General features: G+C 35.6%; 1 protein-coding gene across 1 annotated transcript in view; it reads left to right on the plus strand.

The window, feature by feature from the left end:
• The window catches only part of APLF (aprataxin and PNKP like factor), a gene marked incomplete at its 5' end in the record, with an annotated part of 107,225 nt that overhangs the window by 40,549 nt on the left and 38,705 nt on the right, over nucleotides 1-27,971 (plus strand). Inside the window, 6 exon segments of the mRNA XM_030921404.1 lie at nucleotides 2,220-2,392; nucleotides 11,216-11,363; nucleotides 11,677-11,809; nucleotides 19,281-19,444; nucleotides 19,446-19,463; nucleotides 27,416-27,771. Of these exon segments, the coding sequence (XP_030777264.1) occupies nucleotides 2,220-2,392; nucleotides 11,216-11,363; nucleotides 11,677-11,809; nucleotides 19,281-19,444; nucleotides 19,446-19,463; nucleotides 27,416-27,771 (992 nt within the window).

Genomic DNA, 27,971 nt, shown 5'->3' on the forward strand with positions numbered 1-27,971 from the left:
TGCCTTTGTATTTAACATTCTAGCCTTTGTAAGTTTGGGACTATGTCAGTATTTAACGTTGTTTAGAGACTCATCTGAATTTTTTAAATGCTCATGAATAAAAACATGGCCTTAGCCTATAATCAGAAGCAAGCCTCACTTAAAGAATATTCAGAGTTCAAACCAGAGCTATGTGGATTCCTGTTTTGACTCTTGCTTCTCCTGTTAGTTCAACATTCCTGACTCTGATGACCATGACATACTCAAGGAAAGGGAGCCTTTGCCCAAAAGGATGAGGAATACAGGGCACGATTCCCAAGTTCAGCAGTAGACACAAGCTCAGAGCCTGTGGATTTGTTATGTGCTTGTTGCACTCAAAAGCTTAACCTGCTAAGAGCCAGAGGACAGCTTTGAGAGAGAGAAATTAGGAGTGGCTGTTAGCATGGTGAAAGATTTCTAAACATTGTTAAAATTATAACTTGAATTTAAATATCAAACATTCACTACTCTTTTTAGGAATACAATATTGCATAAATCACACTGCATCTCCATTCTTATGCAATCTTGTGTATAGTTTGACTAATAAAATAATGGCCGACCAAATTTGTGTCATCTCTGTTTTAAATTTCTACCTCTGCTCTTTATCTTCAAGTTTTATTTTACTGCTTTCTTGTAACACAGATTTAAAGGATAGAAATATGATGTATGGCCAAATTCTCATGAAATTGAATGGTCAGAACCAGGTGGATTATATTCATTCTAGCTTCAGAGATGTGTCTTTTTTATTGTTGTTATTGCTCAGCATATGTCCATTCCCAGGGTGGTAATTACTTTGCTGTGATATCTCCAGAAAAAGTCTCATTTAAACTGATGAAATAGATAGAAGGAAGGGTAATAGAGATAGGTGCTCTATATAAGATTGTGCTTAAAAAAAAAAACAACAACACAAAGATCTGCACTATGTAGATTACCTTGTCATATCCTAAAGCTTATTTATTATAAAAACCCAGTGATATTGATGACAAAAAGACTATTTGACTCATGGAAATGGTCAATTTTAGCTTGAATCTGGTTAGAATTTTTAAGGCACCTCGTAATAGGTCTTTTTTGTTTTTTGAAGCAACTCTTGTTATCTTTGCTAACATGGAAATAGTGGCAAACATAATTTAAAATAGTGGATATTGCAATAGTTCTAACTTTGAGATCTCTTTACTACACTGATTTGAATGTGGATGATCTTCATAGTGGGAGTTTCATTTAAACAAATAAGATGATTCCTCTTTCAGGAGGTAGAAAGAAAGCCATGTTGTTTGTTTGAGAGATTTGATTAGAATCTTCCTTCCCATATGTCTTAGTTCATTTTGTGCTGCAATAACAGAATACCCGAGGCTGGGTAATTTATAATGAACAGACATTTATTTGGCTCACCGTTCTGGAACCTGTGAAGTCTAAAATGCCGGGGCCGCATCTGGTGAGAGCCTTTTTGCTGCATCATAATGTGGTGGAAGGCATTACATGGAGAGAGAGCATGCATGAGACAGTAAGCAAGAGAGGGCCAAACTTGCATTTATGACAGACCCGCTCTTGAGATAGCAAACTTGCTCCCAAGATAATGAATCCACTCTTGTGATAATGTCATTAATCCATCCATTCGTGAGGACATTTCCCTTATGACCTACATGTTAAAGGTCCTACTTGTCAGCACTGTTGCCTTAGGGTTGGAGTTTCCAACAAATGGACTTTGGGGGACACATTCAAACCATAGCATTGTAGTTTCTTATTTTTTAATTGTAGTAAGAAATTAGTAGGAGAAAATAAATGGTAAGGAAACTAGCCATTGTCAGGAAATTAGTACATTTTGGATATGGAAGTTGGGGGACTCAGTTTTTCCATACTAAGAATTATTTTTCATGTTTCTTCTTGTGATGTCCAGTTGTCTCTATTAAGCAAAATAGAAGACTCTTTTAACCAGTTAGTTGGTAACTTTGCTTTTTTTCTTTGATTCCTGGAGAAATGGGAGGTATACCATAGCTTCTTTTCTCTTTTATATATAAATAATAATTATGATACTCATAAGAGTTAGATTTATTAAACTTTTAAGTCTAAGTTTATGCTTAAATTGTTTTGATACCAAAGTTGTGAATTCATATTTAATTGTATTTTTGTCGTAATTTTGAGTTACAACATTATTGTATTATGTTCTTTTTAACATTTAATTATATTCTTTTTTAATTTGTTAGATACACACAAATCTGTGTTTTTATCAGTCTTCAGAGAAGAGTCAGCTCTTACCATTGAAGACAAATCTATGGTGCTGTTTGAATCCTGGAGACAGTTTTTCTTTGTTAGTTGACAAATACATTTTCCGCGTTCTCTCCATACCCTCTGAAGTGGAAATAGAATGTACCTTAAGGTAAGTCTTGATGAAATGAGAGTAAGAATGTTATTTTTAATCTAATTCCTCAGCCATCACAAATCCTTCGGTAGGAACCAGTAGAAACCGTTAAACTGGAGATAGAGTAGGTGTGTAATGTATGTGTTCACGTGTGTGTGTGCATGTATGTGTGTTTTGTGCACACGCACATGTGTATCTATTTCTGGAAAACATTTGACTTTGGAAACTTACTATGCCTTGATAGCAGTTGCTCCCATAGGTGGTGTCTTTTACCGTCTTATTCAGAATGTATTTTCCATCTAACAGTATTCAATATAGTTAATTTGAAATTGACTACCTTTTCCTCATTTTTTTACCTTTTTGAATTTTATTAAGGTATTAACTTCCGACTTACACTTGTCTAACTCCTCTTTCTTATAAAAATAGCAGAAAATATAGAACAGAGAAACTGAGGAAATGTATTAGAATAAATATACTGATGTCTGGCTTACAGTTAAAATTCATACACTAGGTTTTTTAGTTTCATTAGAAGATCACTTGGCTTCATTTCAGCTTTTAAATTATAGAATGCATAAACTAGACTTATAGAAGTAGATGGACAGAATTATACGGAGTATGTTCTCTGATAGCAATGGTATTAATTCAGAAACCATTAATAATAGCTACACAAATATACAAATATTTTGAAATTAAATAACACATTTCTAAATTACCCTTGGGTCAAAGAGAAGTCATAGGGAAATTGGAAAACATTTTGAACAGAGTGATATTGAAAACAGCATAAAAATTTGTGAGATGCAGCTAAATTGGCCCTTAGGGGGACGTTTATAGTCGAATGCCTGTATTAGAAGAGAAGACATCTATAAAACCAGTGATCTGTGCTTCTACTTTGGGAGGATAGACAAAAAGCAAATTAATCTCAAAGAAAATAGAAAAAAAGTAAGAAGTAGAAGTCAGTGAAATGGAAAATGAACAAAAAGCAAATCAGTAAAGCTATGGGCTGGTTTGGTGAAAAGATTAATAAAATTGATGAAACTGTAGTAAAGCCTCCCGAGAAAAAAGTGAGAAAACATAAATTATCAATATCAACAGTAGAAGAGGGGATATCATTACTGATACCATAGACCTTAGAAGAATAATGAGGAAATATTATATAAAACTTTATGCCAATGAATTTGGCAGTTGAAATGAATGGGTACATTTCTTAAAAAACAAAATGGATTCAGGAAAAATAGACATCTGATGAATTCTATATTTATTTTAAAAATTGAATTCATAATTTAGGTATTTCCCGTAAGGATCTTCACTGATGAATTCTGTTAAACTTACAAGGAAGAAATAATGCCAATGTTATTCTTTTTTCTCAAAAAATAGAAGAGGATATACTTCCCAGCTCATTTTAGGAAGCTTCTATAATTTAGACACTAAAATCAGATAAGATTTTACAAAAAACCCTCAAAACTGTGGACCAATATTCCTCATAATAAAGTATTTACAAATCAAATCCAGCAATATGTAAAAAGGATAATACTCTATTACCAAGTGGGGCTTGTCCAAGGGATACAAGGTTAGTTTATCATATAAAAATCAAAGCAGTTCACCATAACAGACTAAAGAACTATCATTTTAATAGATGCTCAAAAATAATTTTGACAAAATTCAACACCTCTTCATGATTTTTAAAATTTTTGAGAAAACAAGGAAAAGAAGGAAACTTTTTTCCTACAAAAAACCTATTAGTGAAATGTTGAAAGTTCTCCCCCTAAGATTGGGAATACAACAAAGATAAAATATGTCAGATTTGAAAAGAAGAAGTAAAACTGTGTTTATTTGCAGATGACATGGTTGTGTGTTTAGAAAATCCTGAGGAATCTACCAAAAAGAAAAGCAAGTCACAAAACGGTGTCTATTATATGATTACATTTATATTAAATTCTGTAATAAGTAAATTAATCTGTTAAATAGAAATTTAATCAATGGTTGTTTCCAAGGGGATTGACTAGTAAGAAGCTACAAAGGAACTTTGTGTTTGGCTTTGTTTCAGCTTTTAAACAAATATGGACATATTCTGTGTCTTGTTAAGGGTGCAGATTATGTGGGTGTATGCATTTGTCAAAACTAATCAAATTTCACACTTCAGATATGTGCATTTCTTTTTTTTTTTTTTTGAGACGGAGTCTTGCCGGGCTGGGGTGCAGTGGCCGGATCTCAGCTCACTGCAAGCTCTGCCTCACGGGTTCACGCCATTCTCCTGCCTCAGCCTCCCGAGTAGCTGGGACTATAGGCGCCCACCACCTCGCCCAGCTAATTTTTTGTATTTTTTAGTAGAGACGGAGTTTCACCGTGTTAGCCAGGATGGTCTCGGTCTCCTGACCTCGTGATCCGCCCGTCTCGGCCTCCCAAAGTGCGGGGATTACAGGCTTGAGCCACCGCGCCTGGCCCAGATATTTGCATTTCATATATAAATTATATCTAAAAAATGCTTAAATGTAAGTGGAAAAAAATGTCAGGAAGTTGCTTTTTAGTTAAATGAAATTCATTAACCATTGATTACTACATTAAAATACATGTCTTTTTCTCTTATACATGTATGAAGCATGCTATTTTAAACTAGCTGTTGAAATGAGACATGTAAAGAAGTGATTTTTTTGTTACAATAAACTTTCATAATAGAATTACATAATTTTTTCAAAAATTAGGAAAGCGTGCATCCTTATGAAACACAGTAAGGTCATTGCCTGATAACTTATTTAAACTATTAAATGTCTATTTAAATTTCATTTATATTGATTCAAATTAGCTTATTCCCTTAGCATGAAAGACCAGTGTCTTTAAGGCCAGTGTCATACTTTAAATGTATCAGGTTATGGGATTAGTGAATTTTGTATTTTTTCGTATTGGTGAAACTGAAAATAAACCCACTTTCACAGCACTGTGCTTTTCTCAGGCTATTTAAACCTTGGGTTCTGTCATTTGCTAGAAGGGCTCACAGAACTCAGGAACAGTTTACTTACTAGATTACTGATTTATTACAAGTGCTATATTACAGGATCTGAATTAACAGCCAGGTGAAGAGATACATAGGGTGAGGTCTAGAAGGGTCCCCAGCACAGAAGCTTCTGTTCCAGTGGAGTGTTGGGTTACACCACTGTCCCAGCACATGGACACACTTTGTCTTTTTGGGTTTTTATGGAGGCTTCATTACAAAGGCATGATTGAGTAAATCATTGGCCAATGTGATTAAGTCAATCTCCAGCCCCTCTTCCCTCCCTGGTGGTGAGGCTGGGAGTTCCTACCCTCTAATCATGATTGGTTTTCCTAACAACTAGCCCTTCATCTTTAGAGGCTTTCCAAAAGTCACCTCATTAACATACATTCAGGTACAAAAGATACACCTTTCATTTGTTTTGGAGCTCTAGCCAGGAACCAGAAATGAAGACCAAAATATGCACTTCTTACTGTATCACACCATTACAGGCACATTCTTGTGGTTTCTGTGAGTAGCTAGGTCCTGTAGCTTCTTAATGAGTATTTAGTTTCCTATTGAAGCAAGGACAGTACTTCTGTAGTCAGGTAATGATGAGGTAACCCTGGTTATTAGACTAGAAGCCATGAGGGAAGGTGGGGGCAGATCTTGAATTTGAGTATCATCATGAGAGATGTCTACCCAGGGGAGGCAGCTGCCTGATTTCCAGAGAGGGAGAGTCCATTGTATGCTAGCAAGGGGAAGTGGTATTAGATATGTATTAGATAGGAAGCATTGAAATACACTTTTAGACGTTTCTTGATATCATTGGGATTTTCCCGTTTTTTGAACTAGCTCTGTTTTGCAGGGTCGACCACATAAAAACACTGCTTACTGTTGTACAAGCTTTACATGTATGAACTTTTTATTCTCCATAATAATGTCTATGAGGACTAGGTATTGTTAATATCCCTATATGACAGATGAAGAAATTGGGACACAGAAGGATTAAGACTTGCCCAAGGTCACAGCTTAATACATGGCAGAGGTGGGATCCAAACTCAAGCCAACTGTTTCCAGAGTTGATGCTCTTACCAACTACCCCTTGCTGTATGAGAATGTTTACTATAGCACTCATTTGAATTGTGAAAACACCTGCAGAAAGGCTAAATGAATTTGGTGTAGTCCTATAATTATATGAAAGAGAATGAACTAAGAGAGAGCTCAGGTTAAAACATGGATAAATCTCCCCACCATAATATTGAGGTAAAAAAACCAAAAAGGTTATGAACATATAAAACATACGTAATTTCTATAAAATAATGGATGCATACATACAAATAATGAAAGTATAAAGACATGCATGGGAATAATAAGCATCAAATTCAGGTTAATGTTTACTTTTGGAGAAGGAATGGGAGGGAAAGGAGCAAGATTGAAGCTGGCATGGAGAGGGCTTGAATTGTATTTGTAATTAATCTGGGGCAAGTATGAGAAAATGTTTCTATTGGGGTGGTGGATACACAAGTATTTATATTCATAGATATGTAGATAGACTACATATATTCTCTGTATTTTTGCATGTTGAAATATTTAAGACATTAAAAAAGAATAGAAAAAAAGTTTATATGCTTTGTAGAAGTTGTTAGGACTCCTTTGCCGTAATTCTTTTCTTCCAACCGGTGTGAATTTAAGAGAGGGATCTGAACCATAAACCAACCGTAGAAAAGCTTGTCATTTCTTTAGTTTTTCCTTTTACTCACATTAAAATGTTTTTTATATGGTATTTAGATTCTGTATAATTAGTCCTACTCATTACCTATTTTGAAGGAACATTGAAGTCTATACATGTCAGTTCTAGTTTGTTCATTTTTCACTCTTTTCTCTACATATGTATCTGTGAAATTATTCTGCCAGGAGTACCAAAACCCACGCTTTTTTGAGAAGTCAAAGAGAAAACCAAATAAGAAAAAAAATAGTTGGTTTTATATTTTAGTAAATTAAATTATAGCACATTTCACTTAGAAGCACTAATATTAATTCTTCCTCCCCAATAGTGGGTGCTTAGTAAGTGTTGGTTTTTTGAATGCATTAATGAAATATCTGAGGATATTAAACTGAGTGATAATGTGATAAGTATAACATTTTGTTTTCAGAGCTGAATTTCATTGCTGATGAGGAAGTATGACCTTTTCACTCTAGGGAGATTATTTATTTTAAGACACTTATGAGGAAAGTAAAGTAAATCCTTTGCTATACTTAATTAGTTTTTTTTTTCAAATTGTTGAAAATCTAAGTACGTAGATTCCATATAAATACTAATTTTGATCACTGATATTGAAGAAACAACAAAATGTTAAGGAAAATGTCATGATAGTATGATAATATGCAAGTTTTGAATTCATTTATGATTATTTAAAATGTATTTTTAGATCCAGCTCATTTGTAATAGTAGCATATTTTATATTAAAGATATGAAAATGCATAACATATTTAAAAAAAATTTGGAATATATTTGAAAGACTTAAGAGTAACTTAATTGCCAAAACAATCTTAGAAAAGAAGAAAAGAGTTGGAGGGTTCACACTTCTTGATTTCAAAACCTACTATGAATCTACAGTAATCAGGACAGTCCTGGTGTAAAGAAAGACGTATAAATCAAGGAAATAGAATTGAGGGTCCAGAATTAAATCCCCACATTTAGGGCCAGTTGGTTTTTGACAAAGGTGTCAAGACAATTAAATGGGGGAAATAATAATCTTTTCAACAAATGATGCTGGGACAACTGGATATCCACATGCAAAAGAATGAAGTTAGACTCTCGCTGCATACTATATAAAAATTAACTTAAAATGGATCAGAGGCCTAAATATAAGTACTAAAACTATAAAACTCTTAGGAAAAAACAGGTATAAATCTTTGTGACCTTGCATTAGGTAATGGTTATAACACCAGAAACACAAGCAAACAAAGAAAAAGTAGATAAATTGGACTTCATTACACTTAAAAGTTCTGTGCTTCTAAGGACCCAGTTAAGAAAGTGAAAAGACAACCACAGAATGAGAGAAAATGTTTGTAAATCACATATAGCAGACTTACATTCAGAATATCTAAAGAATTCTCAACAATGCAAAGGCAAACAACCCAATTTTAAAATGCATAACTGATTTGAATAGACATTTTTCCAAAGAAGGTATACAAATGGTCAATAGAACATGAAAAAATGTTCAACATCATTAGTCACAGGGAAATGCAAATTAAAACCGCAGTGAGATACCACTTCACATCTACTAGGAAAGCTATAATCAAAAATGTAATAACAAGTGTTGGTGAGGTTGTGAAGAAACTGAACTATTATACATTGTGGTGGGATTATAAAATGGTATAGCCTTTTTGGAACATATTCTGGCAGTTCCTCAAAAGTTTAAACATGGAATTACTATGTGGCTCAGCATTTCCACTCCTATGTGTATACCTAAAAGAATTGAAAACCTATGTCCACATAAAAACTTGTGCATCGATGTTCACAGCAGTATTATTCATAATAGCCAAAAAGTGGAAATAACTCCGCTGTCCAGCAACTGTTGAGATAAACAAGTATTATGTAGTCATACAGTAGAATATTATTTGACCATAAAGAGGAATGAAATATTTACATATGCTACAACACAGATGAATCTTGAAACATTATGCTAAGTGAAAAAGCTAGACATGAAAGACCACATACTGTATTTCATTTATATGAAATATCTAGAAAATGCAAATCTATAGAGACAGAAAGTAGATTAATGGTTGCCAGGAGCAGGAGGAAGAGGCAATGGGAAGAGACTGCTAATGCATGTGGAATTTCTTTTTGAGGTGATGAATACGTTCTAAAATTAGATATTGGTGATGGTTGCACAACTCTGTTAACATACTAATAACCACTGGATAGTACACTTTAACAGGATGAATTTTATGGCTATATGGATTATTTTTCAATAAAGTGATTATAAAAAAGGATAACTCAATTACCTTTATTAGACTACATTTAACTTTCCAAGTTTTAATTTTTTATTTAAAACATTCTGTAATGATGCTTTATAAATCCTGTGATAGTTGATTACTCATACAAGTATTTGAAGATAAAATAAAAATATGTATCACAGTGACAGTGTTCGATATTTAAATAAATGTGTAATAGAATAATTTGTGCTTGTGCTTTTTTGAATGAAATGTTAAATAGAATTTTGTTCTGAGTTTTTTTGTTATTGCATTTATTGTGGGTAACTATTAATACAAGTTACATATGGACTATAGAGTGTGTATGAATTTATCTCAGACTTATGCCAGAATAGAAAATAAACTAGAAATGGAGTTGACAGTGTTACTTAATTCCTAATACTATAAATTGTGAAAAATCATTACTACTCTTGAATGTTTATTAATGTTTTTCATGTTAAATATTAAGAAAACTTGAAAAAAATTATAATTTGGAAGTACATATGTAACCTATGAGTAAAATAAAAATGGGTCTGGGTATTGTAGTGGAGTGAACTTTCATAGATAGGACAATCAGACATTTCCAAGATATGTTTCCAGCACCTGGCACAGTGTCTGACACATAGTAGAAGTTTTAAAAATATTGATTGAATGAACAAAAAATGTGATGCTGCATAGTAATTTACTCTAAGTAAATTTGCTCTTTTGGCTGATTCTTGCCATTGAAATTGAAGGCTGCCTTTGAAGGAGATTATTCCCTGTGTAAGAAATACTAAAATGAACAAATAAAACAAGTGGTTAATTAGACTCTTCTCAGCTAGACACACTTCTAAAATCTTATGTCTTTAGTTTTTAAAAATTCACATTTAATGAGGACAATTTACACACAGTAGAATTCATCCCTTTTAAATGTGCAATTCAGTGCACTAAAAATGACAATATAGTCATTTAAAATACTACTAGAGTGAGATATAGAACATTTCCATTTCCCCAGATGTTCTCTCATGGCTCTTGGTAGTCTGTCCCTTCACTCCACCCCTAATGCCTGGCAACCTTTAATATGATTTCTGTCCCTGTAGCTTTACCTTTCAGGATGTCATATAAATGGAGTAATACAATATGCCTTTTGTGTCTGCCTTCTTTCACTTAGCAAAATGCCTTTGGGATTCATCTATATTCTTGCACACATCAGTAGTTCACTCCTTGTTATTCCTGAGTAGTATTCATCTGTAGTTTCAAATTTTCAAGAAGACAAATTTGTTGGATCATGTCTATGCATACCTAAGTAATAATAACCCAACAACTTTGGATGATCTTACTGCATATTGCAGGAGTATGAGGTAATTGGTTCTGCTGGCATGTCCCACATGTGACCATGGATGTTCCTGTTCCAGAACATTTAGCTTGCAGCCATACTACAAGTTTGGGGATATCTCATAAGTAGCTCTTTAATACTTCCCTGAACTTCGGTAGCAGTTATGTGTCAACTTAAACTCAGAATTTTATTTATTTTTTCTCCAAGCGTCTAACTAGCTTAACTGATGCCCTTGCAGTTTACATTTTCTCTCTAGAGGCTGAGTGGTGATCTTAATTTTTGTGGGCCATCTAGACAAATATTAAATAAAGAGCTCTTAAGCCTTAAGAAAGATGGCTGACACACATCTCAAAAATAATTGTGGTTTCTAGGCCCATGATTTGGAAAGATTGATGTATTTTATGGCAATACAGCAGGTAGGAAATAAAGAACATATTCTAGTCTATATACTTTATTCTAATATACTATAATCTGCTTTTTTGTTTTTGCTAAGTTTGAGAAAAGGGACATAGCTTAGATATAGTTCTAAGGCAGCAGAAGAGTGTTAAAATTAAAGACAGGTTTCTATTTTATCTTATAGAAATAGTCAAATGCTTGATGAAGATAATATATTGAATGAAACACCAAAATCCCCCGTGATTAATTTACCTCATGAGACTACTGGTGCCTCACAACTGGAAGGAAGCACAGATATAGCCAAGACCCAGATGACTCCCACAAATAGTGTGGTGAGAAATTTGAGATCTCATCCATTTATAACATGTTCTTCAAATTATGATGAAGGCAGAAAAGACAACTGAAATTAGGCCTATTATGATAATATTGCTAGCATTTATCTACTTTTGCTGATTTTAAGTTAAGCTCTAGAGAATATGGCAGTAATCCAACACTTAATAGAAATAATTTCTTTGTTCAAGAAATTTGATGAACTCAGTCTACAGTTGCATATGGGTATTTTAATGGTAGTGTTCTGCAAAGCAAGTATTTTGCAAATTCATTAAAGACGTGTTTATTTTTAGTAATCTATAGGTGCCTGTTTAGTCTTTCCTAGGTGAAAATAGAGACTTTAGTAAGCAGCAGCGAATCCTTGCCGAGAGGAAAAGAATCCTTCCAGCTTGGATGTTAGCAGAACATTTAAGTGATCAAAACCTTTCAGTACCAGCAATCAGTGGAGGTAGGTTTTTGTTTCTACTAATGCTGACTTTCAAGAAAACAGTAAATAGAATTTGAAAGCTTTTCTGAAGAAAAACTATAAACTATTTCTATGGAGATAGAGGTTGTGTAAATGTATAGCTTAGCCTAGTTGTTTTTAGTTGTGAACATGAAGTCTAATTTAAAACATAGGCTATTACTTTATGCCATTTATCAAATACCACCCTATTTTTTTTTTCATTTAACAAGTGCTATTATGTGATATATATATCACATATATATGTGTGTGTATATATATATATTTACACACACATATATATCTCAGTTTCTTTTTTTTTTTTTTTTTTTTTTTTTTTTTTTTTTTTTTTTTTTTTTTTTTGAGACGGAGTCTCGCTCTGTCGCCCAGGCTGGAGTGCAGTGGCCGGATCTCAGCTCACTGCAAGCTCCGCCTCCCGGGTTTTACGCCATTCTCTCGCCTCAGCCTCCCGAGTAGCTGGGACTACAGGCGCCCGCCATCTCGCCCGGCTAATTTTTTGTATTTTTTTTTTTTAGTAGAGACGGGGTTTCACCATGTTAGCCAGGATGATCTCGATCTCCTGACCTCGTGATCCGCCCGTCTCGGCCTCCCAAAGTGCTGGGATTACAGGCTTGAGCCACCGCGCCCGGCCATATCTCAGTTTCTTTATCCACTCATTGATTGATGGGCATTTGGGCTGGTTCCATGTTTTTGCATTTGCAAATTGTGCTGTTATAAAAGTGTATGTGCAGGTGTCTTTTTCATATAATGACTTCTTTTCTTCTGGGTAGACACCCGGTAGTGGATTGCTAGATCAAATGGTAGATCTACTTTTAGTTGTTTAAGGAATCTCCACACTGTTTTCCATAGTGGTTGCACTAGTTTACATTCCCACCAGCAGTGTAAAAGTGTTCCCTTTTTACCACATCCACACCAACATCTATTATGTTTTTGATTTTTAAATTATGGCCATTCTTGCAGGAGTAAGGTGATATCGCACTGTGGTTTTGCTTTACATTTTTCTGATAATTAGTGATGTTGAGCATTTTTTCTTATGTTTGTTGTCCATTTGTATATCTTCTTTTGAGAATTGTTTATTCATATCCTTAGCCCACTTTTTGATAGGATTATTTGTTTTTTTCTTGCTAATTTGTTTTTTTTTTTTTTTTTTTTTTTTTGTAGATTCTGGGTATTAGTCCTTTGTCAGATGCATAGTTTGCAAAGATTTTTTCCCACTCTGTGAGTTGTCTGTTTACTCTGCTGATTATTTCTTTTGCTGTGCAGAGCTTTTTAGTTTAATTAAGTCCCATCTATTTATCTATGTTTTTATTGCATTCGCTTTTGGGTTCTTGGTCATGAAGTCTTTTCCTAAGCCAGTGTCTAGAAGGGTTTTTCTGATGTTATCTTCTAGAATTTTTATAGTTTCAAGTCTTAAATTTAAGTCTTTAATCCATATTGAGTTGATTTTTGTATAAGGTGAGAGATGAGGATCCAGTTTCATTCTTTTACATGTGACTTGCAAATTATCCCAGCACCATTTGAATAGGATGTCCTTTCCCTACTTTATATTTCTGTTTGTTGTGTCAAAGATCAGTTGACTGTAATTATTTGGCTTTATTTCTGGGTTCTCTATTCTGTTCCATTGGTCTATGTGCCTGTTTTTATACCAGTACCATACTATTTTGCTGGCTGTAGCCTTGTAGTACAGTTTGAAGTTGGGTAATGTGATGCCTCCAGATTTGTTCTTTTTGCTTAGTATTGCTTTGGCTAGACTTGCTTTGGGCTGTCTTTTGGTTTCACATGAATTTTGAGATTGTTTTTTCTAGTCATGTGAAGAATGATGGTGGTATTTTGGTGAGAATTTCATTGAATTTGTAAATTGCTTTTGGCAGTATGGTCATTTTCACAGTATTGATTCTACCGATCCATAAGCATGTGATATATTACCATTTGTTTGTATCATCTGTGATTTCTTTCAGCAGTGTTTTGTAGTTTTCCTTGTAGAGGTCCTTTACATCCTTGGTTAGGTATATTCCTAAGTTTTGTTTTTGTTTTTGTTTTGTTTTGTTTGTTTGTTTTTTGCAGCTATTATAAAAGGGGTTGAGTTCTTGATTTGATTCTCAGCTTGGTCACTGTTGGTGTATAGCAGTACTACAGATTTGTGTACACTGGTTTTATATCCTGAAACTTTGCTGAATTCATTTGTCAGTTCTAGGAGCTGTTTGGATGCATCTCTAGGGTTTTCTACGTATATGATCATATCATCGGCAAACAGTGACAGTTTGACTGAGTGATAGTTTGACTTATTGACTCTTTACTGAGTTGGATGCCCTTTACTTTTTCTCTTGTCTGATTGCTCTGGCTAGGACTTCCAGTGCTATGTTGAATAGAAGTGTTGAAAGTGGACAGCCAATATAGTTCTAATTTATTTTATTTTTTATGTCTCAGGTACTAGCTCTTAGATGTTGTCATGAGTTTCTTAGGCCTGGGCTGAATTTTTTTAAATGTCCATTAGTGATGGAGGAGTAAATATATTTAGGCAAAGGTTTTCAAAGTCTCCTCTTTCTTGATCTCCAGTTATCTCTGTTCCTTCAGCCTTCCAGGCCACAAGACTAATCTTAACTCTTAGGTTAGGATACTCCTGGTAGATTGAAAAAGGAACTTTTATATTTTCACTGGTATCATGCTATTCTATACAGCTCCTCTTCCTGCATCTTCTAAGCTACTAACATGAAGTTGTAAAAAGTGGCACATGCTGATGAAGATTGAACTAGTCCCCCAACTGTTTGGTTTGCATTTAATTTTGTACTGTGAATATTTTCATCATGGCAATTTGATGCATATTATAAATATTGACCATTTATACATTATTTTAATTGGCCTACAGTTCAAACTGTACTTACATTTACGTAAAGTGCTAGTTAATCTGTTTACTTTGTTTCCAGCAACTTGGCCAAGTTATTTAATTTTAGTAGTTTTTGAACCTTATATTTTCTAGCTGTAGAATCATATTATCTATAGAATTAGGGTAATTTTGGCTCTTCTGATCTATCTACTGCTTTCTTGTCTTATTAGCTGAACCCTATAAACTTTAAATAAAAATGGTTAAAATTGGTCTGTTCTTGTTCATGATTTTAATAGAAATTCTCTTAATATTTTAGCATTTTTATATGGTTGGTATTAGATTCTGATAAATAGTTATATCATGTTTAGTATAGTTCACTTTATTTTTACATTTTATTTTCAGGAATAACTGTTGAATTATTTAAAAATGTATTGGTATAGAAATAGTTCTGCATTTTCATGTGTTAATGTAAGTAATGATATTGGTAGATATCCTAATGTAATATACTATGCTTGTGTTCCTGGAATAAGTTCAGTCTTTTGATAACTTTTTATTTTTATACATTGTTAGATTAAATTTGCTAATATTTGGTTTAGGACATCTCTTATCTATATTATGGTTAGTCTGTATTTTTCTTTATGTGTGACTTCTATATGAGATTTTAATGTTAGAGCACTGAATTATTTGCATATATGGTCAGGGACAATTTGAATAATTGAAAAATTATGTTTCTTCATGGAACTCTCCTGATCTGGGCCTGATGCCTACTTTTAGTAGTTGATAATTCTGGCAGAGGAATAGGTAAGTTAGACCAGAAAAAAAGAAAAAAAAAAAGAATGAAACATGCAGAAACAGATTAAAAAATACATTTAATTTATAAACATATACCAGTTCAAACTGATGGAGAAAGGGTATATTATTCAATAAATGACGTTGAGAAAATTGTCTTTCCATTTTGAAGAAAATAATGTTAAAGTACTACTTTATACCATATTCAGAAACAAATTTCTATTGAATTAATAGTCTTAATATAAATATTAAAACAAGGCATTTGAAGAAAGTATGAGAAAAATATTTTGATTACTCCTGTACACTTTCTTAAGATGATAGGGAACCTGGAATCCTAAGGGAAAAATTAGATAGATTTACCTAAATAAAAAGGAAAAATACTTCTATGCAAAAGACACTATAAATAAAGTCAGAGGCAAATAATAGCCTGCCAAACAATATACTGAGATACATTATCTACCACACTTACAAAAGAAGGTTTTTAGAAAATTGTCTACTTAGTAACAAAAAAGATAAAACTCAGTAGAAATTTTGGGCATTATGTGTGACATACTACAGAATAATAAATACACATAGTAAATGTTATGACTTTACTATCAGGTAGGAAAATGTAAATTGAAAACAACTAGTTACCATTTTTTGTTCATTAACTTATCAACATTTAAGCAACTGATAATATCCACTGTTGGCAGAAAGGAGTATTATCGAACATTACTTGTGGAGGTATAAATTAATGTAGCCTTTCAAAATCACTTGTATCTCTTAAATTTTTAAATATACAATACACTTTGACCCAGAAATTGCAATCCGAGGTATGTAAACCACAAAAATAATAACATTTGTACTTTTAGTCCTGTATATGTTTATGCATATGTATTTGTAGATACATTTGCTTAAACACAGAAAAAAATTGAGAAGTATACACATGCAATAGTTAACATAGCTGTTTGAGAGTAGTTCCTCTAGAGGGTAAGATTGGATGGATGTATTTTTAATGATACATATATATATATAAATAATTGAGCTATCATTCATGTAGTATTAGTGTAATAGCTCATATAAGTGCCATTGGTAATAGTTAAAATCAAGCTGTTTTGTATTAATAGTTAATTTCTTTTATATTTCTATCATTTGACTGTACCTATTTTGGATTTCAGAAGAATATTTGCCACACCAGATATAAAGATTGTTGTTAGCCATTTTAAGCTATTTGTTTTTTATACATTCTTTGTGAAGAGCATTTTAATAATACCAAAATGGTTTCTTGTGTAGGAAAAAAAAAAATTAGCTCTAGTCCCTAGAGGCGGTTTGTAGTAAAGAATTTGGTGTTTTGAAGAACTGAGTATTTTAAATATATATATGTTTTAATTTAGAATTTTGGGTACATGTGTGACACTTGGAATGTATTAACTACCATTTGTATAGAAGCTGTATCTTGTTTAATTTACTATAGTTCTTAGCATAATCAGCAATACCACTAGTTCAATATGTCACTTGGTTTAATTCATAACTGTTACAGCATTTGGTCATTTGTTGTACCAAGCTACACAGTCCTATTAAGTCCTGTTTATGACAGTTTCCAAAAATGATATGAACTATTTTCTAATTTAGATTCATGATGAATGTTTAAATAATTTAGTTAAAATTTAGTTATTATAATAGTTTATTCCTCAGTTTCATTTGATAAATATATTATTTTTATATTGGTTCAATTGATTTTCCTGTTTGATAATATGGACAGTATTCTATTGGCATTTCTTTCCTGAACTGAATGAGGGAATGTTATTTCAGGCTACTTGAATGTCCTTTAGAACCGGACTAAGCAAACTACAGCCCATGGGCCAAATTTGGCCCACTGCCTGTTTTTGTAAATAAAGTTTATTGAAACATGGCCATGGTCAACCATATGTGCATTGTCTGTGACTGCTTTCATGTTACAAAGAGAGAGTTGGGTAGTACTGATAGACACTGTATGGCCTACAGAGCTTAATCTGTTTACTTTCTGGCTTTTTACAGAAAAAGTCTGCTAATCCCTGCTTTAGAACATTAGAATAATGACTACAGATTGCTTTACATACCTATATCCTGGCTCTTAAGGGAATCTTTGGACAAATTGTTTATGTTCAAAATTCATTTAGTCAGAAATATTTATTGAGCATCAGTTTTGTGCTAGGCACAGTTGAAGGTACTGGAGACAAGGGAGGTACAGTGAACAAGGCATGTAAAGTTTCTGCCTTCATGAAGACATCATTCTCAGGTAGAGGAGAAGGACAATTTGCCATGGACAATTATGAATTTGTTAACAAAATATGATAGTGACTTAGGTTTGCCAACTGCATTAAACTTTGGGTAAGTATTTTATGGGATACAATGTCCATTGTTATTGAGATTTATTTACTTCTTCGGCAGAGTCTGTAGAAGTCACTTCCCTGTTTGGGTTATTTTGGGTTTGCCTGTAATCCCAGCACTTTGGGAGGCTGAGACAGGCGGATCACCTGAGGTGAGGAGTTCAAGACCAGCCTTGCCAATGTGATGAAACCCCATCTCTACTAAAAATACAAAATTTAGCCAGGTGTAGGGTAGTGCGCACCTGTAATCCCAGCTGCTCAGGAGGCTGAGACAGGAGAATTACTTGAACCAGGGAGGCGAAGGTTGCAGTGAGCTGAGATCGTGCCACTGCACTCCAGCCTGGGTGATAGAGCAAGACTCTATTTCATTAAAAAAAAAAAAAATGAGCTTAAGTTTAATTCCTCACTGTGGATGTGGATGTTAGGGTTTAATAAGTAGTATATGTACAATAGCAAAGACTTGGAATCAACCAAATGTCCATCAGTGACAGACTGGATTAAGAAAATGTGGCACATATATACCATGGAATACTATGCAGCCATAAAAAAGGATGAGTTCGTGTCCTTTGCAGGGACACGGATGCAGCTGGAAACCATCATTCTCAGCAAACTATCACAAGAACAGAAAAACAAATTCTGCATGTTCTCACTCATAGGTGGGAATTGAACAATGAGATCACTTGGACACAGGAAGGGGATCATCACACACTGGGTCCTATTTTGGGGGGAGCGGGGAGGGATGGCATTAGGAGATATACCTAATGTAAATGATGAGTTAATGGGTGCAGCACACCAACATGGCACATGTATACATATGTAACAAACCTGCATGTTGTACACATGTACCCTAGAACTTTTAAGTATAATAATAAAAAAAGTTCATTGGATAGCTATAAGTCAGATTTTCTGTTAGAGAAATTCAATTCTACAATTAAAAAAAATAACATGTATCAGGTACTCTGCTAGATGGTTTACATATCTTCATTTACTTCTCCTAATAATTCCATGAATTATAATTCCCATTATCCAGATGATGAAACCAAAGTTCAGAAAGGTGAGATGAAACAGTTAAGGGATGGAGTCCCCGTTGGCATCTCAGCCTGGTAGAATGCAGGCCTGGGGCTCTTAGCCATTTTGCTGCTTAATACTTTCTGAGATTTGCACATAAGTGTTTCCAAGTTAGCATATTTTTTTTCTTTTAAGACAGAGGCTCACTCTGTCACCCAGACTGGAGTGCAGTGGTGTGATCTTGACTCACTGCAGCCTCCACCTCCTGAGTTCAACTGATTCTCATGCCTCTGCTTCCTAAGTAGCTGGGAGTACAGGTGCACACCACCATACCTGGCTATCTTTTGTATTTTCAGTAGAGACCGGGTTTCACCATGTTGGCCAGGCTGGTCTCGAATCCTTTTTCTTTTTTCTTTTTTTGGTATAGATTATTGACATTTGAAGATATAGAAGATAATTTTCTTCTTTTTCTTTATATGTGTTTAAGGTAATGTAATCCAGGGAAGTGGAAAAGAAGAAATCTGCAAAGATAAAACCCAACTAAACACAACACAGCAAGGAAGAAGGCAATTAATTTCATCAGGAAGTTCAGAAAATACATCAGCAGAACAAGATACAGGAGAAAAGTGCAAAAATACTGATCAGGAAGATTTTCATCATTTCATCCAAGGTGACTTTTAAAAATTCATTATTTGATTGTTTCTTCGTTAGGTGTTTTAGATAGAAATTAATAATATGCTATATAAGGAGAAATCAAAGCTGCCTTTTGTTGCTGAGTTTATGAAGACAAAAACTAGCCCAATTTTTTCAGGCTTAGTGAAACTAATCTTTAATATGGTATTGTTTAATACAGTATTTGTTGAAAATTTAGAAATTTTCAGACTGGAAAAAAAAAGGGGAGACCACTTCACTCTGGTCATAATTTGGCACCTCTGTTCTGAAAACCTGGCTTCTCTTATTCCATTGGTGGTGGTTCTCAGATTGCATTTAACCACCATTTTCTTGCTAAGTGTGATGAGGAAAACATATTGATGGGATAGTTCTTAAGAGCCTGTTTCAGGATCACTTCTGGGCTAACTGACAATATTTGTAGACCTTCTTTCCTCTTTCAGTTTTTGCTAACTCACTAGAATGGTTTGGCTGAAATACGCATTCTGTAACACTGGGTTCTTGAAGAAAATGAGAACTATTTATTGGAAGTACTTAAAAAGAGAGACAAAGATAGAGATGGCCCTAGGACAGAAGGTTCAGGCATGCTTCCTTTCTAGGGAGAGGTAGCTTATGATGACAGTTTTCATGATCCTTTTAGTCCCATGGCTGAGCTCTGTGGATCCCTGTCTCAGTCTCAGGGAAAACCAAAGGAACAGGATTGTTCATGGAAGACTGTGCACCAAAATGACTGAAATGCCAACATCTACCTTAGAGGTCAGTCTTCAAATATGTTCTCCTCACTCCTATCCTCTCTCCCAGAGAGAGGAACTGCTTCTCACTGGAGCCTGTGTTCCAGCTAGAGAAGTGGGGCCTGGTCACTATACACTCAATTCCTTTGCTTTACTTATGGAGGCAAGCTTAATAAATGAAAACAAAATGTTTTCTGGCTCAGATATATTTGCCATAAAACTTACTAAAACAAAATTTGTTTTGTATAAACTTTGGGCCCTCATATACTGTATTCTCCGAACTCTGAACTTGTCACTTGACGTTGCCTTTTTTCAGGAGAAATTATTGTGTTCAGAAGAAAATCTGTAGTATACATGTTTTCCTCTGTTTATCCCAACCCATAAGGTTTGATAGTCACAAGAAAAACTTTGAGAAACATCTAATTGATGGATTATAGAGAGGAGCAGATCCAAGATATTCAAGCTATTTGTGAGGTTTTGATGACATCAAGGGAGTATTACAACCAGGTCCGAGGAATGCCCAAGTTCTGTTTGGCCAATTGCTTTTCCTTCCCTTCCTTGTAAGGAAGATTTACCTCTTCTAGCACAGGAAAAATAAGGCTTAAATTTTCATGATTTTCATGATGCTTTATGCAGGGCTCTCTGGTAAAGCTGAGCCAGAGAATGTGACTTAGACTGAAAATCCCAGCAGAGCCTTTCCACACCCCACCCTCCATCCCTGCCCAGTTTGAGTCTGAACACTGAACCTTTAGAATAGCTAGTCTTAAAGGGATGGCTGTAGTGCAGAGCAGGTGAGAGAGAAAACAAGAGGCGAGGCTCACCTATCTAGTCTAATGGCAGGAGGTTGCCAGCTACAAAAAACCAATAACAGTTTGGTCAGGCCTACATTTGGATCAATGTACTTGGAAAAAATTACGTTCTCTTTGGGAAAAGTAGGAGAAGCAATGGAGAGAAGGAACAAAAATCACTTTTGCCCAACTAGACCCTGTTTCTGAGATTCTGATTCATTTGGTGTGTGGAGCCTGTGCATCAGTGGTATCTTAAATAAACTCTCCCAATTTTAGTGTCCCTTCAAAATTGAGAGCTACTGTTGTACCATCATTGAACATCTCAGAGGAAACTGAGGCCCAAGATCACATTTGTTAGGAACCTTGGCTTCAAATATAGGTGTATTTTCATTTTGGGTATAATGACTTTTTCTACCATACATATTAGACTATGTAACGAGTTTTGTGACTCTAGTAACTTCTCTTCATAAGACAGTTGTCAGAATAGTCTATATTTTTCATCAGTTCTTGTATGTCTTTCTACAACTCCTTCCCAGTTATGTAACTTTTTAATTTAGATGTGAAAATGAGGGTACTTGAATTGATTAACTTTAGCGAAAAGGATGGTTGCCATGGTTTGAGTGTTTTTATTTCCTCTAAAGATTTATGTTGAAACTTAATCCTCAGTACAACAGTATTGGGAGGTGGGCCTAATGGGAGGCTATTTAGGTTGTGAGGGCTCCGTGCTCATGAATGGATAATGCTGCTATAAAAAGGGCTTGTGAAGCTGGATGCAGTGACATGCACCTGTAGTCCCAGCTACTTGGGAGGCTGAAGCAGGAGGATTGCTTAAGCCCAGGAGTTTAAGGCCAGCCTGTGTGACATATGGAGACCTCATCTCTAAAAAAAGAGTGGGAGGCTTGGCTTGTAGAAGTGGGTTTACACTCTTTCGCTCTTCTGCCGTATAAGGACGCAGCATTCATCCTCTCATGCCCTTCCACCTTCCCTCATGTAAGAATGCAGTAAGGAGGCTCACACCAGATGCTGGTGCCTTGATCTTGAACTTCCCAGACCCCACAACTGTGAGATAAGAAATTTCTGTTCTTTATAAATTTTCCGGTTTGTGATATTCTGTTATTGCAGCTACAAAACAGACTAAGACAATGTATTTCCTTTATAATCTATATTATATTATAATCTAATGAGAACTCTTATAAATGACGGAAGGAAGCCTAACCGAAACGACATAAGTGAAAATAGTATGGTAAAGTGTTTTAGCTGTCTATTGCTGTGAAACAAGCTACCCCAACACTTAGTGACTTAACACAATATGATTATGTCAGTGATTATGATTATATTCTGTCTTATAATTGTGTGGGTTGGCTGGGCTCAGCTGGGCAATTCTTTTATGACATGCTTTTGGTGTCAGCTGGGCTTCATTCAGCTGAGAACTCAGCTGACGATGAAGCATCTGTGATAGCTTTACTCATGTGAATGGTGCCCTCAGCAAAGGTTGGTGGAATGGCTGGGCCCACCTCCATCACCATACCGTGAAGTAGCCTAGACTGAGCATCTTCACCTGACAGCTGGGCCCCAAGAGAGTGATGTCAAAGCTGTTAGATCTTTTAAGGCCTAGAACTAGAATTGTCGTTTAGCTGAATTCTTTTGGTCAGAGCAAGTTACCAAGTCTCAGATAGATGGCAGTGTGAGATGAGGGTGAAGACAGCATTGTGACCAGTTAATAGAGAGGGGTCCTTGAAATGTTTTCAATCACAGAGGTAATCCTGGCAGCTCACTAGAGGACAGATTGAAAAAGAACAAGATAAAAGACTTGGAGGTAAGGGAAGAGATTGTGGCATTAACACAGTGAAGAAATAGGGAATCTAAGCTAGGGCAGTGACTTTAAGGATAGTAAGAAGTATTGGATTATAAAAACATTCAGGCCGGGCGCGGTGGCTCAAGTCTGTAATCTCAGCACTTTGGGAGGCCGAGACGGGTGGATCACGAGGTCAGGAGATCGAGCCCATCCTGGCTAACCCGGTGAAACCCCGTCTCTACTAAAAAATACAAAAAACTAGCCGGGCGAGATGGCGGGCGCCTGTAGCCCCAGCTACTCGGGAGGCTGAGGCAGGAGAATGGCGGGAACCCGGGAGGCGGAGCTTGCAGTGAGCCGAGATCGCGCCACTGCACTCCAGCCTGGGGGACAGAGCGAGACTCCGTCTCAAAATAAATAAATAAATAAATAAATAAATAAATAAATAAATAAAATAAATAAGAATAAATAAAAACATTCAGGAATAAAATTGTAGCACTTCTTGCTTGGATCTGGGGAGAGAGGGCAAGAAAAGAGTAAAAGACTTCTAAATTTCTGGCTAGCACAAATAGATGAAATATGCTGGCAGAAACTTAATGGCAGAGAACACAGAGGCAGAATGTCAGTTTTGACATTTAGAGTTCGAGGAGCATAGAACATTGAGAAAGAAATGTCTAGCTAGTGGTTGAAAATATGAGTGTGAAGCTCAGGAGTGAAGTTGGGGCTACAGGTTAGGAGTTTTTAGTCTTTAGTACGTCAGTGTTAATGCGATTGAGGCAGGACTTTTAAGGTAATTTATCACCACAGACATTCTTGTCAGGAGCAGTTTGGAAACTGCAATACGTTACTTGATTGAAATTGTTCCAGGTGGAAGTTCTTTATCTTGTCCCTTCTAGTACATTAACACTCAGATGGTTGAGGGACAGGGGAAGGGCTTGTTTGAGAAGTTAACTGGCTATTTTAATAGCCTTAATAATACATTCCTGCCATCTCCAAACACCCAGGTCACCCTCTACCAGCTCATGCTTTTCCGTCCCTCAGGTTTCTAACGTGTGTATTTACATTGTAGGGGATTTGACCACTCTATCATGAGTCGCCAGCTTTCCACATTTAATCCTGCCCATTTTCTTTTTTTTTTTTTTTTTTTTTTTTTTTTTTTTTTTTTTGAGGCGGAGTCTCGTTCTGTCGCCCGGTCTGGAGTGCAGTGGCCAGATCTCAGCTCACTGCAAGCTCCGCCTCCCGGGTTTACGCCATTCTCCTGCCTCAGCCTCCCGAGTAGCTGGGACTACAGGCGCCCGCCACCTCGCCCGGCTAGTTTTTGTATTTTTAGTAGAGACGGGGTTTCACCATGTTAGCCAGGATGGTCTCGATCTCCTGACCTCGTGATCCGCCCGTCTCGGCCTCCCAAAGTGCTGGGATTACAGGCTTGAGCCACCGCGCCCGGCCCCTGCCCATTTTCATCTAATCTAAGAAATAAGCAATGTGGGATGCTTAGGAAATATAGAGCTCTCTGACTTTCTCCTACTTCTTCCAAGTACAGAGCACCTTCCATCTTTCCTGTTCCCTCACTTGCCAGTTCAGTGGCTTACTCTAGCTCCTGAGCTTTGTAATTGGCACAGTGCAAATTTATGTCTCAGCAAACTTACAAATTACTGCATGTAATGGATTTTGGGGTCATTTATAAATAATTTAAACCATGAATGTTAAATTCTTGAATGCCAAGGGTGTACTATGAATCAATATTTCATGGAGTTCCATAAAGAGCATTATGATTTCCAGCTTTTGTGCCTCTTAAAATATATTTGATTACTCTGATCCATAGTATTGATATTTGGGACTTTAACATTTCTTTCTCTTTTAGAATAAATTAACATGTTAAACTTACTCCTTGTGAGGATTTAAAAATAAAGCAAACTCTTTTCTAATTCATGGAAGTAGACAGAGTTGAAATATGATACTATGTATTTTATTTCTTATATTTCGTTTTCATCGGTTAATTTTTTATTTTTAAATGGCAACATAATAGATGCTTATTGTCAAAAATGGAAGTATCAGGAGCATTTGAAGTAAAGAATGAAAACCTCCATTTGCCTCGTCCTTCAATCTCATTGCCTTACTAATTTTTTGGTTTGTCTCCTTCTAATTCTTTTCATTTGGATTTACACAAGTGAATGCATACATACATATATAAGGAAGTTTTTAAAAGCTAAATGGCACCACAGTATAGATATTGTTCTTGTTTAGTTGAAAAACATCTTTAGATGTGTCATTATTATTTTAATGTCTGCGTGGTGTTTCATAGTAAGAATATAATATAATTTATTTAACCACTTCCCTAGTTGTGCTTTTTTTTTTTTTTTTTTTTATGTGATAAGATATTGAGTGGGATTGTTTACTTGTCCCAGAACTGCTGCTAAGGCTCAAAGCTGGGAATAGAAGTACTAATAAAATATCCCAGGTTAAGGAGCCCTCAGCAGTAAGAACTAGCCCTTTCCCTTTATGGTTTATTGAAAGGTATGAAAGCGATTGCCATCCCACCTCCCTAGGCTTGATACAAAGGGAATTGAGAGGCCGAAAGGTTTTAAGGTTAAGGGAAGTGCAGTGTTTATGGTAGAAATTATTTCTTCCTTTTCTGAAATCAAGAGAAGAGGGGCATTCTAAGATAATTACTTGTGGAGCTTGGAAATGCCAGCAGAAACAAGAGATATGTTTTATTGAACATCTGTTAGCCAGTGGATTTGCTGACCTACCCCACTGCTACCTGAACAAGGAAAAAGAAAACTGGGGAAAACTGACCTAGCGGGGACTGCCAAGTAGGGAGGTGGGTTAGGATTGCCCAATTCTCACTCGAGAGTTCCAGTTGCTGGCACAGGCCAGTTGGTCCTGTAGTTGGGGGGTTGAGATTAGGGTGTACCTGTGCAGCCTGGGAGCAAAGAGCGTATGTTTTAGATAGACATGACATGAATGTTGCCAGGGAGGGTCAGCTTCAAGAGATAGCTAAAGGATTGCTTTCCCCCTAGGTTATCTGTTACTAGACAAGAACCATGATAAGATCTAGGTTCCTTTTTTCAAGGCAATTTGTCAGTTTGGATAGCATTTTAAAGTTATGTACTATTTCTTAAAAAATGAAATATCTTCTTAAGAAATTTAAGCTATTGAATATTAGGTCATGTAAAACCAGCTTTTTTTCAGATGGCATCAAGCATACATGAGTCTTTAATTATAAGTGGAAGCAAACTGATGTGTATCTGGTATGTTGTTATCACATCCTAGAAATGGTTACCAGGAGGACTGGGGTATATCTGAGTATTGTTTCTACTCTGCGGGAAGTATAAGTAATTTTAAGAGGTCATTTTTAATGAATAAGACCAAGCTTATTGTTTGTGCTGGTGGTAAGTACAAATTATAAAGATTCTGCAGAGCTAATGAGACTATTTATTTGGTTCAAAGCACCTTCAGTTTGGTTAAACTCAAAACTTTATTAAGACAAATTTAAAGGAATCCTATCTTTTTCCAAGTTGGTCAGAACATAGCTTTATGCAAAATTTTCTGTGGGGGCAAAGCAATTTTGTTATTCAGCTATGGTAAAATCATGATTATATTTAGAGGGCAGAAATAAAATATTGCAGCAGCTTGTAAGAAGTTATAAGGAGCTAGGCACAGTGGCTCACGCCTGTAATCCCAACACTTTGGGAAGCCAGGGCAGATGGATCACCTGAGGTCAGGAGTTCGAGACCAGCTTGGCCAACATGGTGAAACCCTGCCTCTACTAAAAATATGAAAATTAGCTGAGCATGGTGGCATGCACCTGTAATCCCAGCTACTCAGGAGGCTGAGGTGGGAGAATCACTTAAACCTGGGAGGCAGAGGTTGCAGTGAGCAGAGATTCTGCCACCACACCCCAGGTTGGGGGACAGAGAAAGACTCCATCTAAAAAAAAAAAAGAAAAGAAATTATAAGGACCGTGCCTGTTAAGAACATGACACATTGTTGAACAGTGACTTTTAAGAGATTTTAAAGATTATGTTCAAATGAAAGCAAGTGTCTTATATTTTATTTGTATTTTCTGGTTATTTTTCACTGAATGTTTGACATGATTGTAAAGGTTTGATACAACTGTAAATTTATTTTCTTTCCTTTTTTTTTTTTTTTTTTTTTGAGATGGAGTCTTGTTCTTGTTGCCCAAGCTGGAGTGCAATGGCGCAATCTCAGCTCACTGCAACCTCCGCCTCTCAGGTTCAACCGATTCTCCTGCCTCAGCCTCCCAAATAGCTGGAATTACACACCCACCACCCTCAACTAATTTTTTATATTTTTTAGTAAAGACGGGGTTTCACCATGTTGGCCAGGCTGGTCTCAAACTCTTGATCTCAGGTGACCCACCTGCCTCAGCCTCCCAAAGTGTTGAGATTACAGGCATGAGCCACCACGCCTGGCCAAATTCCTTTTCTAATAACTAAAAATGTTTTAAGTTATTAAACTAAGCACATAGAAAATAGTGGCATTTGATAACTTTAAAATGTGAATCTTGAAGTTTTAAGTTTACATTTTGCATGGGTCTTGTAGTTTTGTGCTGTTATGCTCATATCTTTTAAAAAAATGTTTTCATTTATTTCTGATGTTTTTAATATTTGTTTTACAGGAAATGCCACAGTCATTTTCTACAATCACATTAAGTAACACAGAGATAAATAATATTAAGACTAGTGCACAGAGAAACAAACTTCCAATAGAGGAACTTGGTAAAGTTTCTAAACATAAAATTGCCACTAAAAGAACGCCACATAAACAAGATGAGGCAATAAGCTGTTCTGAAAATTGCTCGAGTGCCCAGGGCAAGTCATTCCAGGATGAGTCTCAAGGGTCTCATTCTGAGGCCAGCTCTAATCCCTCCAGTCCTGAAACTTTGCATACAAAGGCTACTGATTCAGTTCTACAAGGTTCTGAAGGAAACAAGGTCAAGAGGACATCCTGCATGTATGGGGCAAACTGCTATAGGTAAAATGAAATTACAGTAGCATTTAGTTCCATTATTTTGATAGCGTGTAGCTATGTAGATACATGCTACAGTGTGTTAAAAACCTAATAAAACCCACTGGCCTAAAGGTTAGGGGCTTTATCGTGTTTCTGCTGTTTGTACTTCGTCAGTATATCTTCTAGAAAATCCTTTTAAGGCTTTTAAGATACAGTGGGAGAAT

This window comes from Rhinopithecus roxellana, chromosome 17, assembly GCF_007565055.1.
Source record: "Rhinopithecus roxellana isolate Shanxi Qingling chromosome 17, ASM756505v1, whole genome shotgun sequence".
Lineage (NCBI taxonomy): Eukaryota > Metazoa > Chordata > Mammalia > Primates > Cercopithecidae > Rhinopithecus > Rhinopithecus roxellana.